At 38.4% G+C, this 27,505-nt stretch overlaps 2 protein-coding genes across 4 annotated transcripts in view; one reads left to right on the forward strand and one right to left on the reverse strand.

The window, feature by feature from the left end:
• Window positions 1-26,062, forward strand: part of lnx1 (ligand of numb-protein X 1) — a 148,154-nt gene extending 122,092 nt beyond the window's left edge. The window contains 4 exon segments of the mRNA XM_052045611.1: window positions 890-1,067; window positions 2,135-2,366; window positions 20,319-20,477; window positions 25,475-26,062. Of these exon segments, the coding sequence (XP_051901571.1) occupies window positions 890-1,067; window positions 2,135-2,366; window positions 20,319-20,477; window positions 25,475-25,610 (705 nt within the window). The 3' untranslated portion in view covers window positions 25,611-26,062.
• An 829-nt stretch (window positions 26,063-26,891) lies between these two features.
• The window catches only part of fip1l1a (FIP1 like 1a (S. cerevisiae)), a 72,053-nt gene continuing 71,439 nt past the window's right edge, over window positions 26,892-27,505 (reverse strand). For 2 of the 3 annotated variants that reach the window (XM_052045632.1, XM_052045624.1), the window contains exon 16: window positions 26,892-27,284. In XM_052045632.1, the coding sequence (XP_051901592.1) occupies window positions 27,137-27,284 (148 nt within the window). In that variant the 3' untranslated portion in view covers window positions 26,892-27,136. The remainder of the gene's footprint in view (window positions 27,285-27,505) is intronic. The other variant, XM_052045641.1, reaches the window with a different exon arrangement.

The raw sequence follows: 27,505 nt of genomic DNA on the forward strand, positions 1-27,505 counted from the left end.
GCTGAATTTTCCTGTATTTCATGATGCCTATGTTACTGGCTATTGCTAATTCTGTATAGTAGCCATCTGTCATGAGGGTCCTCCTCAGCTGCCCAGTGGCTGAAGGGCTGTTCCTTGAATCACTATGTGGATTCTGCCCCTGTAGAGGCACAGTAGACAAGATATTTACTGTGAGATAACTTCAAAAGAAATTTACGAAGCAGCAACAAAGTCAATATGTGGCTTTTCTTTCAACCTCATTTCATCAGCCAAAGGGATCTTTGAAGCATTCACCTCAAATTTGACAGTCCACAAACATTCTACTTCATTTCACATCTGCTTCACAGTGGCATGCAAGCTGTGACCTGAAGCAACGGAACCTAATCTCAGTGAAGTCAAGCAAGTTTCTGTCATTATCCTAGTGCTCAGTCACCCTCACCACATTGTTGCACCTCACCTGCATCAAGGTTCTTGCTGGAGTAGAAAACCTGGACCACTTGCATTATCCCGGTGGCCACCTCTCAGAGAAGGCAGGCACAGGTGTTGAAATTTGCCATCACCTTCAGTGCACAAGCAAAGCCTCTGGGTCAAAAAGAGAATATTTGAAGCTCAAGATCTCAAACCTCATGGTCTCCCTCCAGCATTGGTATCTGCCCTCCTGTAATTTTCTAAGACTTGAAGTACTTGTAGTGGGCACCTCAAAATACTGAAGCGATACCACCAATGTTGTCTTTGCAATTCCTGAAACTCTGTTGATGGGATGTGAACAAAAATTGGTGTTCTCTCCCAAGCCACCGTCATCAGTGTCAAGACCCTAATTATAAGCTGCACTTATTAAAAGACCTATTTTGTTTTGTAGCTAAGACACACTTTGTTATTACATCTCACAAATTATTTGTGTCTTTTCTAGAGCTTCTTTCATGCCTTCACATGCCATGAAAAGATCATCAATGTCAGCAAAGAAGTGCACGAGTCCTTGGGAATGACTATATCAGGAGGCCTACTAAGCAAAGGCTGGGATCTCCCAATCTATGTTACAAATGTGCATCCCAATGGATGCTTGGGGAATGATGGAAGAATAAAAAATGGTAACTGAGAGTTTTTTGCAAATTGCATATGCAATAATGTTTTAATATCATTTAGAATATCTTCAATCCTATGTTCCTTTAGCATTTATTGTACATGCTTCTAGATGATGGTTAAACAAAATATTGTTTGTTTTCCTTTAAATTTATAACCATATTCATCTCTTTTAAACACAGTCTCTAATAATTAATGTATTTTAAGGTTAAAAAAAACTGTAGAACTTTTTATCAGAAGTGGGTCCTACTCGCTCATGTCCACCACTTTGACTTTAGCACTACCCTGTCCTGAACTCTGCCTTGGGAGTGGGAGATTTAGGTTTTGATTGATAAAACTTACAAAGATTTTAATATATCCCCAAAGGAAACTTCAGTCAGAATTTTAAGTTGTTAGGTGGACCAGAGATTCAACCAAGACAGTTTCTACCCCTAATTCAGAACTCTTGCCATGTCTCTGTCTTAGAGATCTAGCCCATTTATGATGCATTTGTTAGTATCCTGGATCTTTAGTCATGTTGGATGAGTTTTATCAAACTGCCCTATAACTGATATAATTCAAAGCAATGGTCTCTGGATTGGCTGAAGTTGTCCTTTTGTTTCTTTTGATTAAGACCTAATAATATTATACCTCCGTCTCTATCCACTTACTTGCTGTTCTCTGATACTTGCAAAAGGATTATGGATCTTTTTTTATGGAATGTATATTGTTGTCTGAAGAAAGCAGCATTAAATAACCCAGACAGCAAGTCAACCCACACAGCTGTTGACCACTTTCTAATAACAGGTTCAAGAGCAGGTGAACCGCCTGTTCATTTTTTGATATCTCATAAATCAAGAAAATGAAGAAATACAGTGCATGAATACAATTGTTAACTTAGCATTGAGGTCATGTTCAGGCAGAATTTCCAATAGTACTGGTTAAATTTATAATTTTTAACCATATGTCAGTAAGCAGACAAAGAAGCATTGAATAAATATAATCTTTAGATTAATGTATATAATAAAATGGAGTCAAGTGTTTTTCCCTTTCAAATTATGAAATGAACTGGATTATGTACTTTCTTTGCCCTTAGGTGACATTCTATTGAACGTAAATGGCATTGAACTTACTGGTATGACACAAAGTGAAGCGGTGTCCATTATAAAGCACAGTGCGGCCTCCTCTTCAGTTATTTTCAAAGCTTTGGAGCTAAGGGTAGCAGAAAAAGACAATGCTGATGGCCAAATGTCTCCCAACTCCATTCAAAACAATTTATCTGAAGAGGACTGGTCACCATCATGGAATATGTGGCTAGTATTACCACGGTGAGTAAATATTCACTCATTCCTATTCAATTTCTCTCCATTAATTACAACCTTTCATTACCAGGCTAAATCTAAAAGAGTTTAATTTGAAATAGAGGGATTGTCTATAACGGTATTTTGCATTTTATCTCTAATGTAGTAATATCATCAATCTGAGGTTAGTACAGATTGGGCTCATTTATATAATGAAAATATAAACTGTTGAGGGTATGACATTACTCTGATTTAAAAATATGTTTGTACTGTTGGTCTGGAAGAAAATGTATCCATATAATACAGCATATTAATTATCAGCCTATTAAAAATTGATTTTCTTACGTAAAGATCTATTGTTAATTCAGTGGAGTAGTGCACCATTATTATCATTTTTTTATCCAGCAGAAAGGATTTGGTATATGTAACAAAAAGGAATGTATCAGTGACCAGTACATAGGATAATACTTAAGAAACAGTGATCATTAGTGGAGTTTGGTTCATATGGGATGAAGTTGAGCCAAAAGTAACTGTGTTAGACCAGAAATTAGCAAATTTTTATGAGCTGGAAGGAAATTCCATATTAATTGGTTAGAAAAGGATGGATTGCAAGACAATAATATTATCAAAACTAGGAATAAAATATGCAGAACCATTCAATTGACCACTGGGCCTGAGGTCCAGGAAGCAGCTGTATGCAGTGGACGCACCATGAACAAAATGGCTATTGGCTTCCCTGTGCAATGCCCTTTTGATGCCATCTGATATGGTAAAATTCCAAGTGCTCTGCACTTTATTTTTCTATAACATTTATGGAATTCCTCTTTACCCTGTTGATATGTTTTGGGATATAGCATTAGTTGTTTGTAATGTTCTATGGCTTTCAAATCTTTTCTTTGTGTACATCAAGTGGTTTCCTCTACCTGACCAGTAATATTTGTTGCTTTTAGGTTTCCCCATATAAAATGAAAACAAAAAATGCTGGAAATGTTCAGCATATCAGGCAGCATCTATGAAGAGACAAACAGAGTTAATTGTTCAGATCAATGACCTCTTACCAGTGTTCGACCTGAAAGGCTAAATCGATTTCTTCCTCCACAAGTTCTCCCTGATTTGTTGTGTATTTCCAGAGTTCCCGTATTTTCTTTCGGATTTCCAGCATCTGCAGTATATTACTTTCTGTTTACTTTATCCACAACCTGTGTTCTATAGCATGTATATTTTCTTTTACAATCTATTTTAATATTTAACATGGAAATTGAGAAATGTCAGAAAACAAATTTGAGAATATTAAAATCCACAATTCTTATTTCTAATTTTACTGCTGAGTCAAATTGCATTTCGTGGCAGATGTTGTTGCAAAAGTAAATGTTACGTTAGTTTGTCTATTGAATTATTAACATTTAAGGAACTAGTAGTGTGTAATCATCCTGAGCTGCATATATTCAGATCAGCAGAAGTGTAGATTTCCAGCATTCGTGTTAAGTCCTCAGGCCACGTGAAACAAAGTCGGCATAACTGAATCTGGTTACTTACAGAAAATCTGCTTTTAAAGCGGAAAGTGTCCATTTCTAATATGAAAGATATCATTTGTAGATGTTGGATAAATTAATACTATGCTTTTATTTTGATAGTCTACACATTGCAGAACTCATTCTGGCAGTGAAAAATGTTGGCACTGCCATTCTTAGAAGAAAGCAATAGGAGTAGTCTACTTAGCCCTGGAGGCTGTTCCGCTATTTAAGTGAGATCATGACTGATCTGCATCCTAACTCCCATATCCGCCTTTTCCTCATATCCTTTATACATTTGGTTAACAACAATCTATCAGTTTCAGGTTTCAAATCAACAGTTGACATGGCATCAATTGCCTTTTGTGGAAGAGAGTTTGCTCTTTCTGTCACCCTCTTGTGTACATGAGTGTTTCCTATGTCACTTCTGAATAACCTGGTCCCACTTCAAGAGGGAGAAAGTTACTCTTTACTCATTGAAAATATATTTGTCATGTTTTCTCAATCTATTAATATCACAGTGTAACTAATTGCTCACAATGCTACCTACAATAATATCATTAGCAAACTTGAATATGTGATATTTTACCATATCATTTAAGCCATCTTGAAATACATCGAATTATTGGGGGCTCCATTAGATGTTCTTGAAAGATACCAGTCATTGCATCTCACCAGTTTGCTTAACTCCCCAATATGTCTACATCTTCACCTCCTTGCTACTCAACTAGTTTCCAAGCCAGCTGAAAGATTTCCCTTCATTTCCATGAACTCCTTTGCATTCTTTATTGGCTTAATTGGTTTTCTGATGGGAACCTGATATTTGAGAGGGACATAGAAAAAGAATGAGGTAAATTGAGTCTCACTTGTGGCCACAAAAGCACCTGTCTGATCCTGTTACAATCAGGTCCCCTATCACTATAGCTCTCCTAGTCTCTTTCCTTCCCTGCTGTGCCGCAGAGCCATTGTGTTGCTACAGACTTGGCTATTGCTTCTTTTTCCTGTAAGGCCATCCCCACAACAGTATCCAACATGATAAATTTGTTTGAGAGGGGGATGACCGCAAGGCACTCCTGAACTACCTGCCTACACTTACTACTCTTCATGGTTCATGATAGATCTTAGAGTAGGATAAAATGTTGGTACAACATCGTGGGCCGCAGGGCCTGTATTGTGCTCTAATGTTCTATGTTCTGTTTTAAGACTTCAGCCACCACTAACTGATAGATCTGGATTCCCAGGCAGAGTTGAACTTTGGGACCTGCTTAAAGAATTCTGTTTTCATGGAATATAATTAATGAGACCATGTTGCAGAATTGTGCAGCATTCTGAAAACTGACATCCAATCAAAACTCCTGTTTTGCGAAAGTTCTGAAAGTGCCTTCAAAGGCATCACAACCCATGGCTATTTTGCTTTATTCTAGTATAAATACAGAGGATAACAGTGATGTCAGGCAAGCTGCAATGAGTAGATGTAATCAGCAGGTGCTTGATATCTTGTTTGGCAGAGTGAGCATTAAAGGTACTTCACTATGAACAACCAGAAACAGCAAGGCACTACTCTGTTTCCAGAGAATAGGGTTGCAATTGATGACACTCGTATTGTCATGCAATTTCTACACACAGCACTCAGATCTTCTTGAGCATTCTGCTCATCATTAATATTAGATCTGTGCCCACGTGCAGATAGCAGACATGATGCAGTCATTTTAGGGCAATGTATCATACCCTTACAAAGAGGAGAACAATAACTATTGAAACTAAAGAAAATGCCTCTTCAACTTGAATTTCCTTGTGTTGGCTTGAATAGCAACAATATAAAGTTTCACAGAAGATTAGATGACAGATAATAGGGCCTCTGCTAGTTTGATGTTCTGGCATCTACGGATTTACCACACTCCACAGGAGTTACTATTTCTGAATGTGAATTTCTTACACTAGCTGTCAGCTGTTGGCATATCCCTTAACAGGACAGGTAAATGTCTGTGACCAGAAAGTGCACTTGTTTTCAAGCATAACGCTTGAAGCTCTTGGGATCAATAAGCAAGATGGAGAGGAGCAAACTTCCAAGTTGACTGGTTTGTAATTGTCCACTCAGTGCTGATTCCTTTAGCCCACTCCTGGAACAGATGTAAATAAGCTGTTTGTATAGGTGGGAGGACAGACCATGCCTGGTCCACTGGACTTTGATAAAGATCTTTCAGTCACTCCTTTCCAAAAAAGGGGAATATAAATTGAAATGCTGTCACCAAGGAAATTCTTATTGTTATAAACTTCCTTGCTAGATGTTGACCACTTTGATTTTTGACTCGCTTTCCACAATGTTGTAGAAGGTTAAACCCCTTCCCCCAACAATTTTTTAAATGTTTGATTTGCAAAGTATATGATCATGATGAAAACTATTCCTACAAGGTTACATGACATATTTTGCAATAGCTATAAAGCTCATCAGGGAATATAATACCGTTGAAGGTTAATGTGGCTGCAAATGTATTTTGAAACGAGCTATATGTTGCAATTACTAAACTGTAGTATCCAGAGGTTTTTAAAAAATGTGTAGGTGCATAGTCTGTGCCTTTTGTATTTGTATGCATTAGATTATATCTTCAGCATGAGCAGGGTATGTACAAAATGGCAAATATATCATTTTCGATGACTAAAATATTTCTCCACCTTCTCTTTCCATTAATGATCAGTAATCGTTTTCAAATATCTCAAAGGTGTATTTAAAATATCAGTATCTACTTGCAGCTGCTAGTTTTGCCTCCAAGATTCGGAAGAGAGCTCTACACATGTTTGTGTGTACGAGTATGTACAGTCTTTACGGGGGCAGATAGGAATATGCACATGCTCAGAAATTATATAAGCTTTAGTTGCTTATAAAATGTTTCAAATGCCCAAAGAACTACCTGAGCACTATTTTAACGTGATGTAACACCCAGAAGTGTTTTGACCCTTGTGTTTTCAGATCCAACCAGTGTCAGATTGCCTGCTTTGTAGGGTCCCATATCAGTCAGCCATGGAGTCACGTCAGGAAGCCATCTGCAGCAGGAGTAAAGCTGCAGTATAAATTGTCCCTTAAGGTGCTCAAAGGCGCAACTTAAATCTGTCATGTGATCATGGACATGAATCTTAATTGAAACTGTTACCGCCAAATGAGAGAACTATGCAATTCACAATCGAGCCTACAAAATAAGCAGTTGAATCACCTGATTGCAGTTTAAAGTCTAAAGCTTCTGGGTATGTGTAGCTAGTAAACTGTTTCAGTTTTTATTTGTCAAATGGAAATTGCAGTGAATGAAATAATTCACTGAAATAACTTCATTGTGTTCCAAATACCTGACACATGGTTCCCTGGACCTGTCCAGCTTTGTAGTGCAGTATCCATTTTTTCACAGCTCTTGGTGTTAAGATTATCTTGTCTCATGAGAATTCAATGACATGCTGATTTTATAAGCAGATTATGAAACATCTACTGTATGCTGACAATCCAAAACCCAGGCACTTAAACAATCGATTGATTGTTCTTGCAGCTATTAGTTAATAAAGAAGGCATTGATAATGACTAGTTCCAACCACCAGTGTGGCTCTTGAAACTAAAATAAATCTGACAAGATTACTGCCGGTAGAAAACACGGCTGATATATGTTATAACCAGAAATGAGACTTGTTTTAGTAGATATCATTTATCATTCAGAGAATGGAGCTTTTTGCATTAAGTTCAAATTCAGTCATCAGTGCCCCAAAGGCAATTTGTGATGGCCAGTGAGTGCTGCCTTAGTTAATACAGTGAGTGCTGTATTAGTTAAATCCTGAGAAAAAATTTTAAACATATATATTGTTTTATAAGATGACTTTATAGTAACAAAAAATGCTGGAAACAAAGGTGAGCAGTTGAAGAGTGGAAAAAGTAGGTGAATATTTTAAGGTAAACTTTTAAAGTAAAGCAAAATAAGAAGTGCCCAGTTTATAAAACTGACAAAAATGAGAAAACATCTGAATTCATGACTTTAGTATATTAACTGTTATTGCATTGAAGCAACTGAAATATGGAAATAGTGGATTGTTTTCATATGGCATTAAAGTAACATTGGAAGTCACAATGTGGAAGAATAACAGTACTGACAATGCAAGTGCCAATGCTTTCTGGAGATCACTAAGGCCTTGTAATATTAACAATATGTTTACCAGCACAGACATGTACCTGGACTTGTCAGACTAAAGCTACACACTCTTGTCAGAGACTTTCAATAAATTTGCTGAACATCTTCAGCAAGACGGACAAACCCCCTTCACCATCATTTGGAATTTGAATACCTAGAGTGCAACTAGTCTTGATGCAGGGTCTCAACCCAAAAAGTCGACCATTCTTTTCCTATTGCTTGACCCCATTGACTTCCTCCAGCAGTTTGTTTTTGTATGTAACAGTGTCTGATTAGGGAGTCTGGTGCCCAGCAAACTAAAAACGTAGCCAGCCCAATGCAGTCGAATAAATGTAACTTTGGCCTCAATGTGGGGGTTTTTGTCCTGGCATTGAAACTGACACTGGATCATTTATTCTACCAGTGAATTTAGAGTCCCTTGTGGATATAGCCTTGGAGCTATCTTTCCAATAACATGAGATGCCTGCTGTATATCATCCAGGTCTCAGAAGTATATAGGATGGTAGGGATCATTGCTGTCTGGTAGACCATATTTTGTGTCAGAGATTCAAAAGCCCTTATCTATCCTTGCCTTAGTGAGAGGTGGTTCGCAAGATGTCAGAAGCAATCCACACCTTCTTGGGTCTCAGCATGAACCTTTATTGTCGGAAGGTTGTATGGTGAAGCAGGAGAAATTTAGTAGAGGACTTCTTGTCTTTTGAATGTAATGCCCATCCTTTTGTATGTCTCAGTGAATGATGGTTTGGAGCTCAGCCTCTGAACACATGCAAGTTGACCCACTGGTTAATGGTGACCCCTGTGATATTCGTGATGGAGGACTTGGTGAAATAAATGCCATTGAATGTCAAGGTTAGGTGCTTAGGCTCTTTTGTTGGAGCTGATTGTTACCTGGCAGTTTGTGGTGCAAATGTTACTTACTATTTATCAGCTTATATCTGACTGTTGCCTAGGTTTTGATGCATGTAAGCATGAACTGCTTCATTTGCTGAAGGGCTGCAATCATCAATAAACATCTGACCTTATGTCGTAAGGATGGTGAACCAGCTGTAAGTGGTTGGGTCAAGGACTCAGCCTAGGGTACCTCCTCAGTGATGTCCTGGAGCTGCCATGACTGATCTCCAACAACCACAACCATCTTCTGCTGTGCAGGATACAACTCCAACCATCAGAGTGTTTCCCTTTCTCATGCCCATTGACTTCAGTCGTAGCAAAGTTATACGATGCCACACTTGACCCAATGCTATTTTGACGTCAAGGACAGATGCTCTCAACTTTGGAATTCAGCTCTTTGGTTGATGTTTGGACCCAGGCTACGATGATGCCTGAAGTCAAGTGGTGATCATGTCAAAACCCAAAGCTTGTGCATTGTTGAACAGGTGATTGATGCGTAAGTGCCATTTGAAAACTGTTACGGACTCAGTGAAAGTCCCTTTAAGATAGAGAGTGTGTGTGTGTATGTGTGTGTGGGGCGTGCTTACGTCAATAGAAGATAAAGGATGTAATGACGTGGTTGAAGAAGTTAGAAGAAGAAGAAGGAAAGAGAGAGAGAGAAGGGAGAGAGACACCAGCCTGCTAGTTTTCTCTATCGATGGATGGGAAACAATAACTGTGTCTGCCACTGAAATCCATGTATGGAAGTTGGAAGTAATCCGGTGGAGTTCACTTTGTTGTTGACCTGTAGAAGGAAACAGGTATATTTGTGTGGACGACCACGATTCGGATGCTTTTCGGGGTGAGGAAGTCACTACCGAGTAAACCCTGAAGTGTCGTTTGGGTTCCATCGTGGAACATTTGGATTTCATATGTACTCTCTCTATGTTTCTCTACGTCTACGTCTTATCTTCAGACAACGGTGGTTGTTGAAGAAGCCCTTGCTCATGTTTCACCTTATGGCTTGCGGAACTGAACTTTAAGAACCATTCCGGAACTGGGAGTTTTGGACTTTGCCACACACACACACGAAGAGTTTAGTTTTTGGGGTTAACGTTCAAGGTTTAACATTTTTGAATTCTAACATACTAACATTTTTACTTTTATTTTACGTATTATCATAAGTAGTGATTAATAAAATAGTTTTTAACACTGAATCATGCTCAGTGTGGTTCTTTTGTTGCTGGTTCGTGACAAAACGCTGTTGATGATTCCATCACTTTGCTGATGATTAAGAATAGATTGATTGGATTCATCCTGATTTTTAAGAACACACATATATGGGCAATTTCCATATTATTGGTAGGTTGCTAATGTTGTAACTGAACTGGAACAGCTTCAGTATTACAGCTGGGATGTTTTCTGGTTCTATACCGTATTGCAGTATAGGTCCTCCCCAGGTCACAGCAGGGTTCTGTTACTGTGAACTGTTAATAACCAGAACAGTTCACAAGCTGGAACTGCAGAAGATGCCAGCAGCCGGCAAATCCATCCCACCGGTATCCCAAATGCTTGTTCGTATGTACGGGCTGTATGCAAGTTGGGCATTTGTAAATTGGGGAGGACCTGTATCTGGTGCTTTGAATAGTTTCTTGATATTACACAGAGTGAATCGAATTGCCACAAGACTGGCTTCTGTATTGATTGGGATCTTGGAGGAAGCCCTGATGGATCACCTACTTGGCATTTTGGCAGAATGTGGTTGCGAATGCTTCAGCCTTGCGTTTAACATTTGCATGCTGGGTCCCATCATCAGTGAGCAAGGCACGTTTTGGGGCAGCGTCCTGTTAGTGCTTAATTGTTCACCAGTATTCATGACTAAGCTTGGTAGAACTGCAGAATTTTTATCTGATCCATTGGCTATGAGATTTTGGGAATATTGATGTACAGAGGGATCTTGGGGTGCAAGCCCATTGCTCCTTGAAGGTGGCAACACAAGTGGAGAGGATGCTAAAGAAATACATAGAGCATAATACATAGAGCCTTCATCGGTTGGGGCATTGAGCATAAAAGTTGGGAAGTCATGTTGCAGCCGTAAAAACTTCCCTTGTGCCACATCTGGAGTGTTCAGTTCTGGTTACCGTACTAAGTTTTATACAGCTGTACACGAGTTCCCCGCTTTTAGATGCAATGTCCTGACCAATGAAGGCAGACATGCCATCTGTTTTCTTTATCACCCTATCCATTTGTGTTTTCTCTGGAGCATTGGAGGCTGAGGGGCAACTTGATAGAAGTGTACAAAGCTGTGATAGGTAGAGACAGGGTAGATAGTCAGAGTCTTTTCCCAGGATGGAAATATAAAAACTAGAGGATATAAGCTTAAGGTGAGAAGGGGAAAGTTTAAAGGAGATCTGCAAGTCAAGTTTGTTTTACAGAGAATAAAAAGTGCCTGAAGTGCACTGCTAGAGGAGGTGATAAAAGAAGATATGACAGTAACGTTTAAGAGGCATTTAGGCAGACACACGAACAGGCAGGGAATAGAGGGATATCGTCCATGGGCAGGCAGATGGGATTAGTTTAGATTAGCTTCATGTTCGGCACAAATATGATGAGCCAAAGGGCCTGTTCCTCTCCTGTGGAGAGACAAAGGACTGCAGATGCTGGAATCTGGATGAAAAACACTATGATGCTGGAGGAACTCAGCAGGCCAGGCAGCATCTGTGGAAAAAAGCAGGCGGTCAACGTTTTGGGTCAGGACCCTTCTTCAGGATTGAAGAAAGGAAAAGGGGAGGCCCAGTGTATAGGAGGGGAAAGCAGAGCAGTGATAGGTGGACAAAAGAGGGGAGGCGGAGGGGGCATAAGATTAAGGTAAGAGATAGTGATAGGCAGATGCAGGGGAGGAGAAGAGAGCAAATCCACCGTGGGGTAGGTCAAATGTAAGGAGAGAGAAAAAAGGGGAGTAGAAAAAAGAGAAGCTAAGAAAGGGAGGAAAAGAAAAAGCATGGGTGGGGGTGGGAATTCAATGTTCGTGCTGCAAGGTTCCAAGATGGAAAATGAGGTGCTGTTCCTCAGTTTGCGCTTGGAATTCTCCTGGTAGTGGAGGAGGCCGAGGACTGACATATCAGTGATAGTGTGGGAGGGGGAGATGAAGTGACTGGCAATGGGGAGATGCAGATCACAGTTACAGACAGAGTGCAGGTGTTCTGCGAAAGGGTCACCTAGTCTGTGTTTGGTCTCACCAATGTAGAGGAGGCCACACTTGGAGCACCGAATGCAGTAGATGGTATTAAAGGAGGTGCAGGTGAATCTCTGTCCTACCTGAAAGGCCTGTTTGGGTCCCGTGATGGAGGTGGTGTAGGGGCAGGTGTTACACCTCTGGCGGGGACAGTGGAAAGTTCCTGGGGTGGGAGGGGAGGATTGAACTAGGAAGTCGTGGAGAGAACGGTCCCTGCGAAAGGCAGAAAGGGGTGGGGAGGGGAAGATATGCTTGGTGGTGGGGTCCTGTTGGAGATGGTGGAGAATGATGTGTTGGATATGTAGGCTGGTAGGATGAAATGTGAGGACAAGGGGGACCCTATTCCTGTTGGGCCTGGGAGGGGTGGGGGTGAGAGCAGAGGTGTGGGAAATGGCAGAGGTATGGGTGTGAGCTCTCTCGAACATACTCGGGGGTTGGGGGGTGGGGGAGAGAGCCCCGGTTAGAAAAGAAGTTGGACATCTCGGATGTCCTGGAGTAGATGTTCCTCTGCTGTACTCTTCTATGTTCTATGAAATGGCAGAACTTGTCTATCGCGCTTCTCTTCTGCTCTTTAGTATACATGTAGCTGCCAGGAGGCAGTAGGGTCAGATATCCTTCAGGTACTCAGACATTACAATGGTGTTAGGTAGAAAATTCCAATTTGTTGGTCTAGCAACAATGACAAATGAAGAAACATGTCTAAATTGGGATATTGTGGAAGTTGGTATGAAGTGTTGCACATTGCTGGTTTGATGGGAGTTAAGAGAAAGGAACTTTCCAGTTGGGTCTGATCTGCATGTCACAGGCCTGTTCTTTTAGTGCCCCATGGTTGGTCTGGTTAAGCTTCTGAGTAGTGGTCATCTAGAAGATGTAGATAGGAGGAAGCCTGGCAATGGATGTATTTGCAGGTCAGGGGAAAGAATGTTATTTTCCACATTGGAGTCCAGGTCTAGTTGTTATCCAAAGCTGCCTTGGGCTGGCATAGGCTGATTCATCAATAGAAACTCCCTCAATGCAGTTCTATGATGAGATGACAGCTCTTTGACAACCACTACTATTTTCTTGTGGGAGAGGTGTCTGGAGGATTTTTCCTCTCCCTTTGTGAGAGCTTCTCTGCTTCATACTCTTTAAACACTGTATTAATATCTTGAATAGTTATTCTCATCTGTCCTCAGATTGTCTGCATTCATGTCTGATTCATCTGTAATGAGAGCTGGAGTTGAGTGGTTCTGGGGGAACCAATTTATGAATAAGCTGGTAATTTAAGTGTATGGATCATATGATGACTGTATCTTTCATCATTTGTGGATAATGGGGAGCTCAATATGATGTTAGTCGGCTTAGCTAGATTTGGGCTGTTTTTGTGGATAGAACATAATCTGAGAAATTTTATACATTGCTAGATAGATGCCAATGTGATAGTAATTCAGCAATTACATAGTTGGGAGGTTCATGGCCTATGTTATGTCCAGTGCACAATACCAAAGTAGCTTTTTTTTAAATGGTACCACAATTTTATAAAAACTGTTTTTCTATTATGGCTTTGTAACATATTCAAACTGCATTGATTGGCATAAATGACACAGGAGGAGGTGGAGTGGGATTGTCCATTTGCCACTTCTAGTTGAAAACACCTGCTAGCTATCAGTCTTAGATAATGTCCTCCATCTCTGGGCTCCACCAAGGTTAAAAATGGGATTGTTAATGGAATCAATGAACCACTGTCTTATATGTCTCAATATTCATCAACATTTTTGACAGGATATTGTACTGCAATATGATCCATATCCCTTAATATCCTTACCTAACTAAAACTATCTATCTCAATTCTGAACATTTCATTTGGAAGAAACATTTTCAGATTTCCACTATCCTTTGGGGTGATGAGTGCTTCCTCGTAGTATCTCCTTTGAACAGCCCAACTCTAGCACAATATGGATAAAACTATGAAATTAGAGTCCTCTACCAAAAGAAATAGTTCTTGATGTATCCGTAAAAAGCCTAATAATTGTTAAACACGTCATTAATTAGATGATAATTTAATCTTTTATATACATGCTACATGTAACCTGACTTCCAAATTTAACCTTGTTTCCTCAAATATTATTATCATTGAGTGGGCTGTTGGTACCCTTACCTCAAAAACACTTTCTCCAGAGTTAATTGACCGAGCATTCACTTCCCTTGGTAGGACAGTGTTCCAGATTTCCATTGCCCATTATGTTCTTCACAATTCCTAAATAGCCAAGCTGCAATTTAAATTATGCCACCTTGTTCTGGATTCAATTAGAGGATGTTGTTCCCCTCTACCATATTATAGGTATGCCTGCCAACTTACCCACCTGTGAATGCAAAACACCACAATTTCAAACTTATCTCAAAAAAACTTGGAAGTTATAATAATGCCCAATCCATTCAATTTTTCAAGTTGCTGTGAATTTCTTCCATATCAGGAACTACTACTGTTAGAAAAGGCTGTATTTTAATATCTCATTAACTGTTGACAGAACAGATACAGTAGCATTGTTCCTAACACTTTAAGTCTCTCAGATTCAAACAGCATTGTAGTAGTCAGGCTAGAGTTGACAGCTGCAGACTCGCTTGTAAATAAGCATCATATCATTCACAAGTAGATAAGTGTTGTATCTAATATTTTGAATGCCTGGCTCTGTTCCTTGGTATTTCACATCTTGTCCAAGACTATTGTTGTTTATTTTGTACTTAACAACAGTTGTAAAGAATGTCTAAACAGCACATGGAACAGTTGCAGTTTAAATATTAGTTCACTTGGGATTGATGTTGTCTTTACCACGTCCAGTGCAGGAAGGTAAGTATTGTGGTTTGCTGCAGAGATCTTGCTGACAGGTGTAGAGAATGTACTAGTGTTAATTACTATTTCAGGAATTTTTTAAGAACGCTGCGTAATTCAACTTCAGATAAAAAATACATTTCTAAGACTCTGCTGGACTAAACTGTCAAGGCAATACACATAGTCCTTTAGCACTAAACTCTGCCTATCAAAACAATCTTGTTTATCACAGGATGGTACAGTACAACTGGAAGCTATTTAACCCATTGGATCTGCATCAGCATTTCTAAGGGTGATGTAGTAAGTCCCACCCCATAGTAAGTAAGTTCATAACCCTACATTTTTTACCCTGAGAATTTTTTCAGTTCCCCTTTGAGGCTATTATTGAATTTGTATCTACCACCTTAATTGTGGATTGTAATGTCACCTCAGTGTTTTTCAATCACTTCAAAGCTGTGCCCTCTTTGTATTGACCTTCAGCTATGGGAAAACACATCTTTATTTACTCAAATCAAATAACTAAGTATGGGTATAAATTAACTTCCTAGCTTTTTGTACACCATACTTCTGTAAAGCTTGGAATCACTTGTGCTTTAAAAATTGCTTTGTTAATCTGTTCTGCTACCTTCACTTCTCCGTGGATTGTCACCTTGTCGTGGTGGAGAAGCTTGTGTGGTCCTGAGATCCCGAGAGCGATGCCGTCTGGAGCTATGCTCCTGGTAGGGTCACCCATGGCGGTAAGGTCGATGGTGAGGTCCCTGACAAAGAACAATCCAACCAAGACCTCAACGGTGGAACAGGCGGATGAAGTTACTTGAACTCAACGGCTGTGAAGGCAGATGAAGGCTGCAACAAATCCATCAGCTCCAATCATTGTGGTTTCCAAGCTATTGGAATCAGTTGGTTGATTTGTGAAGTATCGTGTGCTTTTTGTAGTGCAACATCAAGTACACGTTAAACAAATACGCACACAGGCGTCTTTGCTGTGTGGGCTACCTTCAAAGATTTGCATTAAGTACCCTGATGTTAGCCTTACACTCTCTTTAAAACTGTGTCTTTTTGTGGTGTTTCTTCTCATTCTTTGTATCAAAATGTAACACAGAGAAAAGTATGATACATTTCATTTGCCATGAGCAGACATATTCCACCAGCCTTTACATCTTGTCTGTTATGATCTTCTTCAGTGTTCCAAATTTTGTGTTAATCTGCACATTTCAAAGTATTGCCCATGCTCTGAAGTGCATCAAAGTCAGCCATGATGCTACCAGTCCAACAAACAACCTGATGGCGGAACTCAGTGGGTCAAGCAGTATTTGTGGGACGAAAGGAATTGTTGATGTTCCGGGTTGAAACCCTGCATCAGGGCTTGTTTATCAAAAACGTGGTAATGTTAGCCAAACATCATTTGTCCTTAATAATCCATACTGGCTTACCTTCTGGTCTGTGCTTGTCCATATGACAGTCAATTTTTTTTTAAAGATTATCCCTTACAGCTTCCCATCACTGATGTCAAACCGTCTGGCTTCTAATTTGCCGGGTTTATCATCCACCTTTTGAACAAAGGGAAAAGTTTGTAAAATTTCTTTTGGCACTATCATAATATATTGGGTTTTACCAAGTTTAGTACTCAGTACTTTGCATTTTACTGTATATGTAATGATTTTGATTTGAGCGTAGAGGGCAGGATAAAGACATTTGCATATGAAATATAAAAAAGTGGTTGTGTGGTTGACAGTTGTAAAAGTTTTGATCGATGGGCTGGTTATTTTGGGCAGAAAAGTGGCAAATGGTATTTAATTCAGAGAAGAACCTGGCACAAGAAGGCAAGCAAGTATACAGTAAATGGCTGCATATTGGGAAATGTGGAGGAACAGAGGGGCTTTGGTGAGTATGTTCTTACATCCCTAAAGGCAAAATGGTCAATATAAGTACGGGTAGGTTATATTGGAACTGTGTACAACACTGGTTGTGTACAGTTTGAGTACTGCACTTGGTTCTGACAAAGAAAAATATGAATGTACTGAGGATGAAGAAGAGATATGATGTTGCCAGGAGTGGGAAAAAAATTAATGGTGAGAGGACTGGGTAGGCTGGAGTTGTTTTCTCTGGAATAGGGAAGGCTGCGAGGAGACAATCTAGCAACATTCTTGGCTAGAAATTAGACTTCCACCATTTTCGTACGATAAACATTATCTGTAGGGTTAATAGTTAGAAGTCACTAAAAAAAAAAGGAAAATTGGGACATCTTTCTTTAAATGTGGTAAACCATGACAATTTCTTAAAATCTGAACTGCTTGTTTCACAGATAGTGATATTTATTGAGCAGCATCATCATTAGCATGCTGACCCATGCGTTGTTAAGGTGATCTGTCCATCATGTGATTGGCCCCAAACTCCATGATCAGTAGTCACCAGGCTCGCTTGCCAAGGGACCTGTGAGCTGCAGTTATCAGTTCATAGAAGGCTCAAACAGCACTGAGGCACTTCAATATCATAAACATTACAGAGGATGAGTTTTAAAATATAAAACAAAGTTGGGTGTGCATTTACACCAAACTTATTTCAATACTTTTGCTATGATGTTCTCCTTATTTTGTTTTAATATCAAAAGTCTTAAATCATGACCTTTTGATCCAATTACTGACAGCTTTTTGATGCAATTTGTATGATTTGCAATAGAAAGTGCTTGGTCCAATTTCCCAGTGGTTCAACCCAGATAAGTGTGAAGTGGTTCATTTTGGTACGTCAAATATGTTGGTGGAATATAGTATTAATGGTAGGACTCTTGGCAGTGTGGAAGATCAGAGGGATCTTGGGGTTCGAGTCCATAGGACGCTCAAAGCGGCTGCGCAGGTTGACTCTGTGGTTAAGGAGGCATATGGTGTATTGTCCTTCATCAATCGGGGAATTGAATTTAGGAGCCGTGAGGTATTGTTGCAGCTATATAGGTCCCTGGTCAGACCCCACTTGGAGTACTGTGCTCAGTTCTGGTCGCCTCACTACAGGAAAGATGTGGAAGCCATAGAGAGGGTGCAGAGGAGATTTACAAGGGCGCTGCCTGGAATGCGGAGCATGCCTTATGAAAGCAGGTTGAGGGAACTCTGCCTTTTCTCCTTGGAGAGACGGAGGATGAGGGGGGACCTGATAGAGGTGTATAAGATGATGAGAGGTATTGATAGGGTAGATAGTCAGAGGATTTTCCCCAGGGCTGAATTGGTGGCCACAAGAGGACATAGGTTTAAGGTGCTGGGGAGTAGATATAGAGGAGATGTCAGGGGTAAGTTTTTTACTCAGAGAGTGGTGAGTGCGTGGAATGGGCTGCCAGAAACGGTGGTGGAGATGGATACGATAGGGTCTTTCAAGAGACTGTTAGATAGGTATATGGAGCTGAGTAAAATAGAGGGCTATGGGTAAGCCTAGTAAAATCTAGGGTAGGGACATGTTTGGTGCAGCTTTGTGGGCCGAAGGGCCTGAATTGTGCTGTAGTTTTTCTATGTTCTAATATTTCAATGAGACTTGGCACAAACACTTAAACTCCATTTAAGTGTGAGTAATGGGTGATCATGGGTCTAATTTTTGGCACATCAGGAGAGAACATGCAAATGTAATTTGGTTAGGTTTTAATTCGTACTTACTGACCTTTTTCTATGTGGAACATTTTAGTTTTCCATTATAGTTCAAATAGCAAAACGTGCAGGAATTTAGAAAGCAGAAATATGTTTGCTGGATCAAAGGAGTTCTCTGCAGTGCAAACTGAGCTACTGGGAACCTCAGCCAAACCTGGCAGGAGGCTGCAATTAGCTTGTAAAAAGTTCACAATTATAAATATATACAGGAATTCTATCAAGGAGGGTTGACTAAAAGGACATACAGCTATTAGGACTTTAATGGACTTTAAATGTCATTACACCTTGCACGTTTCATAAATTGTTGAGAATTTTTTTTCTTACAAAAGATTTGAACAAAATCACTTTTGTTGGAGTGAGCAAAGCTTTGATGTGTTTTCTCTTTGTATCAGTGCTGAGTACTCCTGAGGGAAGGGCTGATTTAACTTCTGAGATCCCCTTGTGTAAATATAGAAGTCCCAAACTTCCAGCCAGGTCCTGCCTGTGGTCATTTCAACTGCATTCCCTACATTGGACTCCTCAGGAAACTCAGGGGTGGAATGCCAACTTGTAGTTTCCAGGCAGTTACATTAGGAAACTGCCCACTGAACCAACACGTGGTTAGACCTACTGCAGGTTTAGCAACTCCATTTATTTCAGAGATGAGGTGCAGCTCTGGTGCAGATGGGTGAGGTTGTTAATTCATTTTTAAATTAACTGTGTTAAATGCATTTAATTGTTAATTGAACACACCTTCCTCTCCTATCAGATTCCGTCATCAGCACTTTGTCACTTACACCTATCATCCCCTCCTCACCTGGATCCACTTCTTCCCTCCGCCTTTTCATAGTGGCCATTTCCCCTCTTTCTTTTCAGTCCAGATGAAGGGTCTCAACGCAAAACATCGACTATCCATTTCCCTCCATACATACTGCCTGTCCTGCTGAGTTCCTCCAGTGTTCCACATTGCTGCAGATTCTAGCATCTACATCTAAATGTTTGATTTTTTTAAATTAAGTATTTAGTTAATAATGAAAACATTTTTAGATTTAATTTTGAATATTTAGGAATGTCAGCAACATTCCAAAGTGCTTTAACAGTCTTCACAGCAAGCAAAGCTGGAGATTAGACTTAGTCAGCCAGGAAAGTATTTCTGGAAGAGGGGCTCACCATCTTTCAGTAGGTAAGGATCAGAGCTGGCTTCAGGAACTAAACTGTAAGTGAATAGAGACTGAGGTTCAAGGCTTTCTATCTCTGATGAGGAAAAAAAATGGGCACCAATTATACAATAAAACATGAATACTTTAAATCAATTAAGATTTCCTCTGAAAGAACACATCACCCTTCATAACATTTGACTCATTAAACAGAACATTTCATAATTTTTTGTGTATTCAATTTGTGAACTATCATTTTCTCCATTTCTTCAAAAATGATTGAAGCAGATGTAAGATGACATTCAGTTTCACTTCACAAAGGATACTACTGCAGCAAATGTGCTATCATTTATTAGAAAAGGCATATTTTTTATTCCCAAATGTAGAATGCTAGTTTCCCTGTATGGAATGATTAACACCATTATAATATGTAAGGAAATACAGTAAACATATAATATTGAATCACACAAGTCTCTTCGGTAACTTTAAGTGAAAGAAAGAACCTTGTAAATCTTGACTATGTTGTTAAAGTGAGTGCTAAACTGTAAGTGGATCTAACTGAATGCATGATTTCATTATTCAAATGAGAAATATCAGAAACATATATTTAATTTCTTGTGCCATTCTAGGTATCTTTATATGTGCAAAGATGTAGAACTGAGAAGAAACACATCTGGAAGTCTGGGATTCAGCATTGTAGGTGGATATGAAGAAAACCATGGCAGCCAGCCCTTTTTCATAAAGTCCATTGTTAATGGAATGCCAGCTCACAATGATGGAAGACTGAGGTAACATACAGGAGTTTGTACTTTATATATAGTTATTTACAGTCATACAAGAACATTAGTACAAGCAAGAGAAGGCTGTTTGGTCCTTGTGCCTGCTCCACCATTCAACAGGGTCACGGTTGATCTTTTGCCTTAGTGGCACTAATCCCATCTCTTTCACTTTCCTTAATATCTAAGAAGTTAGCATTCCCCTTGCCCCACCCAAATATTCTCAGTGACCCAGACATCATGGCCTTCTGCAGTAGAGTGTTCCAATCTGGGTGAAGTTCCCTCCCATTTCTTTCTGGAATAGCTAACTCCTTATTTTGAGACTCTAATCCCTGGTTTCAGATACCCCAGGCAAGGGAAATAACATGACTGTATCTACCATGCCTATGAGATCACATCTCATTCTTCTAACCGTGAGAATATTGGCCAAGTTTGCTTAACCTCTCCTCATACAATAGACCTGTACACAGTACTCTTCATGCAAGCCTTATGATATCTTTTTGTATTCAAATCCTCTTGCAGTAATGCTCAGCATAGCATTTGCCTTCCAATTACTATAGTGCCTGTTAATTTGTGACTCGTGTTCAATACCTAGGTCCCTCTAACTACCACTATCTTTCAGTCTCTCACCATTTAAAAAAAAGCTCTTTCTGTTTTATTTACCAATTTTCCACATTATATTCCCTCTACCATGTCCCTTGCCCATTCACTTAACCTACCTTGTATCCATATAAATTCTCACTACAGCTCCCCCCAGCCCACACTACCACCTAGCTTTGTATTTTGTTAAATCAGAGCTCTCATTTAAAAAAAACACTTGAAATCTTACAAATTGCATTTAATAAGGATAATGAATTGTTTTATCAACTTGACCAGCATGTCAAGCTGGTATGTTTGTATTAGAGGTAAGATCCATGTAAATAACAAGGCATAGTGACCGAGCAAAATCAATGAAACACAAACCTAGTGAATTAATTTTAAAGACATTTGACATTTACTATTTTTCAGCTTTTAATTTTCAATACTTCTGCATCCTTCTAAATTTAAAACAAAATTGTTAATAATTTGGTAATGTAATCTGACTAGGTGGATGTATTAAAGAGGTCCATAATTCAGTGTGGGTCTGAATATCCAAAGCCTGTAATCCAGGGAAGTCAAAGTCAACTTCTGTGGAAACTGAAAATCCCACTAGAGCAAGAAAAAGTTCTCTTCAGATATTGGTTTGTGCACATTACACACTGGGAAAAGTGAGAAACAGTTTCCACAGTATCTGACCTATACTACAGGGTTTGTTTAAAAAAATTGTAACATGTAGTGCAAGAAACTCGTATTCTATTCCTAACCAACACATTACACTTTGGCAGTAACTAATGAAAAACACAGGCATTTTAATACAGTAAAGCAGTAAAGATTGAAGAATCACATTTGCAAGACATAAAATGGATCCCATCTGCTCCATGGATGCCCAAGAACCCTGCTAATTAATCCAGTATGCTTAGATTTAATTTTCCCACTATGGATAGTAAAACTCATTTGAAATTGAACTCAGTAAAATGACAGATTTATAAATAGGTGAAAATTGGTGACCGTTTATTCTACTGGTACCAAACAACTTCAAAAGCATTTTAGACAGAGTTTAGCAATGAAGCAAGATGGAACAATAATGCTTTTACCAGATTCTTAAATTTGAATCCAGCTACAGAGACATGGCTGATTTAAGAAAAATACTCATTCATTGACCTGGTAGCAATGTACTTTGCATAAGAATAATGAATAAAATTGTGTTTTAAAAAAGGAAAAGTTAATGTTTCACATCAAAAACTTTTCACCACTTCTGAAAGGTCATCAACATGAAATATTAACACTTGTTTCACTCTTCACAGATGCCGGCTGACTGGGTGAATATTTTCAGCATCCAGAATGTTGTTTTTGCCTAAGTCACATAAGAAAATGCTTTACAACCAATTAATTTGTTGAGGGTGCTATCTGTTTATGGAGGCAAATGTGATAATTTTCAATCAGCAAAATTCCACAAATGAAGTATTTTTTTTATTATTTGGGTGATGTTGGTTGAGGGATAAATATTGGCCCGGGCCCTAAAGAACTCCCAGTCCTTGCTGAGAAATATTTCACATAGGACCAAGTTTGAAAGCATTGTCTTAAAGGTATCTTCCAATGCAACTTTGGATTAACACAGTTTTAAAATTAGGTCAGTCTCTGCAGTGGGTTTTGAACTTTTTCTGATTGAGACATCTATTCCTAAGTAAGTTAACTCACGTCACTAAAACTGGAAGTTAGGTGAAAGCTTTAATTCCCAACTCTTATAGTCAAGGCACAGACTAGCTGGTGCACGATTAAAGAAAAATATCCAACCAACACAGAACCCCAAATGACTAAGGGCACTGTCAGACATTTTTCATACGTTACATCCACAAGCTCCTGTTTATGTACATTCAACACTTAAGGACTGCATTTTGTTGGAAGTCATTGCTAATATGTTAGGTGATAGATTTAAGCTACAGCTGTAGGTATTTGGATTCCATTCATGGAAAAATTATTTTGTTTTTGGAAGCTGCAAAATGGAAGACAAGGCTCCAGCATGAAGAGCCTAATGCTGCATATTACTATTTTAAGACAAAAACTATTTGATATTCTCTTGTAAGCAGGTGTAATGATTACCCAAGCAGACAGACTACTAATTTCTATCATGGTTACTCAAAGAATAAATAAAATGATATTATACAGGAATTTATGCTACAGCCATAAAAATATAATTGGCATATAATTCCTCTTGATACTACAGTAAGTATTAATATAAAATTATAAATGAACAGCTTTTCATTTGAAAATCAATTGCTCTAATAACATTAATTCCTTATGAATACTATCTATATGGAAAAGAATTTCAGTGATAGCACAAATGTTGCAGGTACAAGGAAACAATGGGAATGAAGTTTGGTGTTCTCTACCCTTTGTCTAAAGTGTAGCACATTTAAGGAATCTTAAGTGAGTGAAATGTTTGAAAAATTTGCAGTCTGAAGATGCCATATGGCAATTTTCTTAAGGGTAATGGTGAAAATTACCAGGCACAGAAAAATAGACAACTAATTTCCTTTTACATTCTCACATTTCAAAATAATTCAGACAATTTTGCTGTTTTTCTTTGCTGTTATTTTTCACAAGAACCAGTTTACTACAGTCTTCTACTATTTCTTATGTTCTTAAGTAAGATGGTTGAATAAATTATAGTAGGAAACTATTTTGCAAAAAACTTGTAGACTCACTTGGGATTAAAAATAAAAATTCTTTAGGAATTCCCCCAAGTTAATCCACTTTGTTGGGGAAAATTTTAGGAAAAGACTTGTGCTTGTTTACCATTTACAATACTGCTCTCAAAGAATCATCTTGAAATGTTCAATCAAATTTGCCATTGAATTCAGTATTTTAATTTCTTGTTCTATAGTATTTCCATATTTTACTGGAGTAAACAGCTTACCAGAATCCACATAGCTCATTATCAACTTAATCTTAAACTTGACCTCTATCTACAATTACCTTATTCTTAAAAATAAGAAATCTGACAAAGGAAATGTGGACTTGACATCAACTGACCATTGTGTAGCACTCCTTTAGATACATTCCTTGTAAATAAAGACTACATTTACATTGTGCCTTGCAGAAGATCCTAGAGTACTTTAGAAGTGTAGTTCCTGTGGTTTTGTAAGAAACTCTCTATACAAAAGTCTCAAATTGACCCAGCAATGTAATAGTATTAAAATAGCTGATCTAGTGCATCTCACTAATACACAAATGTTGGTGACAACTTTAAAGAAAAACTAACTTTTCTCTAATTTTGGAACCCCTCTTACATCATATAGTACACGACTACCAAAAGAAATGAACTATTTCCATTCTATCGCTCTTTCTGTAATTTACTTACTGCAGAAAGGAGGCATAAGATCTAAGCAATTTAGTTTTACATAACTGTTTCTTCAGTACATGATTCTTAAGAGTGCTGTGAAAAGTTGTAAATGACTTCTGAGAGTGTGAAGAAACATTTGATAAAAAGGTAGAGAACCCAACAACATAGACCACTTTACATTGTTAAGAGATAAAATGTAACATCTGTCAGGGGGTGGGGGGTGTGCGGGGAACATGACAATTCCATAAATATATCTGAAGCTGTGATGTAACGAGGCACATTATATTGAAGTTGCACTGTATTAACAGTTATAAATGACCAGGGTAGAGGATAGTACCACAGAAATGCTTGTATCTACAAAGCATGCAATGATAGCATCTTATTTAAAAGACACCTCCACCAACACAGCACTCCTTCAATGCTATGCAATAACACAATGGATTGTAAGAGTAGGCCATGATGCCCCTCAGACCTGATTTGCCATTCAGTAAGATCATGGCTGATCCAATATCTCAGTGCCACTTTCTGATGTTAACCCCCTCTATTCTCTTGATATCAAAAAACGTATCAGAGCATCAGCCTGGATTTTTATCCTCAAATCACTGAATGCGAACCACTGAAAAGCTGTTTTTGCCCAGCCACGTGAAAGTGCTGATCAGATACATCATGATAATTACCCAAATCCTCTTTTTACTGAAACCTTTTTTAGATTGAAACTAAATAAATTTGGAATTTGCCAATGAAAAATAAAACAGTATCCAAGCAGCCTGCTTATTTTACCTTATAGATTTGTTGTATGGTTTCATCATTTTTCAGAACAATTGGGCCTCTAAAATTTGGAACTGTAAAACATGGGATAAACAATTTAGATGTAGGTCCAGAGAAGGCATCCCTGCTGTTTATACGTATAGTGGCAGAAGCACTTCATTTGATAAATCAGCAGAATACATCTCACTATCAGAACCGAGAGCATTGTTTACTGTAGATTACCAAAGTAAAGTTGATCTCTTCTTGTTTATAACAAATTATGGTTCAATTGAAATTAATATTAATAGTTATTAAGTATATTATGTATATTATCTTGTAGGTGTGGAGATCTAATTTTGGCAGTCAATGGAAGGAGCACCTCTGGAATAAGCCATTCCTGTCTGGTGAAGATACTCAAAGAAATAAGAGGAAAGGTTATTCTCACTGTGGCATCTTGGCCTGGCAGCCGTCTCTAGAATGGATTACAATGCTGTTTAGAATATGGAATATAATTAGTGGAAGCTAATGATTCACCAAAGGAACATCATTTTAAATCCCATTACTCAAAATGGCAATATAATTAATCCTAAAGCCTTTCTAAAAACATCTGGAGTCCCTATGATTTTTTAAGTTATATTTTCCAAAGTAAAGGTCTATTTGTTTAAAAACTCAAATGGGACAGGATGTTTTGAAAAAAATAAAACTCAAATGCATTAATGCACTTCAGAAAGTGCAATCTCAAATTTGTTGGATGGGATTGAAATTTTCACTATTGCATTTTGGATTGCAAAGGACAAAATATTTCGGGTTTGTTGATAAATGGTTTCTCTATAAATGTTGCTTGTCAAAACAAATCTCTTATTTTGGGAAAAAAAAATCCTCTTGCAAGAATGACATACAACTACAATAAATCTTACCTCTGAAATAATGGTCTTATGGTTAACTGTATGACTAAAAAAAAAAAAAAAAAATCGGGTAAAATATCTCACGTCTACATGAAATAGCATTTCTGCCTGGTCTATATAAACAGCAAACATTGTGGTCTAACAAATTTGGTGTAGTTTTATGAAGTATGCTCTGATATTTGCAGTATTTAAAGTATAGATGGAATATCATCACTTGACCTCCAATACTTTTTTTTTGGCTCAATTCATATTCTATATTCATCAACAGTGGTGCTGCAGATTAGAGTACAATGGTTTAGATCACACTAGATTCAGTCTGGCTGTGAACAGCAGAAACAAACAGTTTGTCCGTGACTTGCCCTGATAACCCTTTACAGGTGTTTCTAATTGTCTATGTTCAGAATCAGTTCAAAAAAAAAACCAATTAAAATAAACTCACTTGAAACCACATTAAACATTTACAGTAACAAAAACATGAACATCAATTAAAATCAAGTTATAACAAACTAAGATCTTCCCTGAAAAATACATAATGAGGTGAGCTGTTCTGGATGCAGCACCTACGGCTGGTTTAAAACTGAAGGACCAGAAATGAAGAGTGCTGCAATTAGTTAGTTTGGTTCTACGAAACTGCAGGCTTACTTCTGTGTAATGCTTCCCATAACTTACTTTCTCTTTCAAAGTGTCCGAAAACCCTCAGAACAAGGTATGGTTACTTTTATAGCTGGGCAAAATCTCACCAAATCTGTCCAGGACCAGTAGCAAATTTAATGACTGTCAGAGTAAAATGGAATGCACCACATTGATTTTTAAGGAATGCTACAGCTCCAATAAACTCAAAAGTAAAACATCTATTTTTAAAGAAGTGCAGAAATTTTATTCATCTTCAATAAACTAATACAAACATAGTAATTCAGTTTTTAACAACACAATTGGTGCTGAGAAGCACCACTCTCTTCAGTCTTTCAAAATAATGTTCTGATATCTTCAGAAATTCAGATGAGATTTGCCATTACCTGAATGATTTTCAAGCATTTCCAACATTTTTTCTTCCTATTTTTAGCAACAATGTAGCCAACAAGCAAATATCCAGAGATCTAATTACTGCTAGCAGCTTCACTCGGCTCTGGTTCTTGGGAACGCTCTTCACTGGCTTCTTTATCTTCCTTGCTTCGCTTAGATTTCTTGTGTTTATGTCGTTTGTGGCCATCTACTTCTTCACTGTCATGGCGCCGTCTGCTGCTGCTACGAGACAAAAACGATTACTGCGGTTGTGATCTATTCCATCTATTTCTCAAGTGTCATCAATCACAAAATCAGATGTGACATTAGATTTTAAAATCACAACTGTCAAGTGTTAGGATGCAAAGTCAAATCCACACAATTGAAAAAATTACAGCTGGTACTAAATGGAGGTTTCAGCATGAATTTAGACCAACAAGCCTTCACTGCTCTGAGGCAACCAA

Source organism: Pristis pectinata, chromosome 2 (genome assembly GCF_009764475.1).
Source record: "Pristis pectinata isolate sPriPec2 chromosome 2, sPriPec2.1.pri, whole genome shotgun sequence".
Lineage (NCBI taxonomy): Eukaryota > Metazoa > Chordata > Chondrichthyes > Rhinopristiformes > Pristidae > Pristis > Pristis pectinata.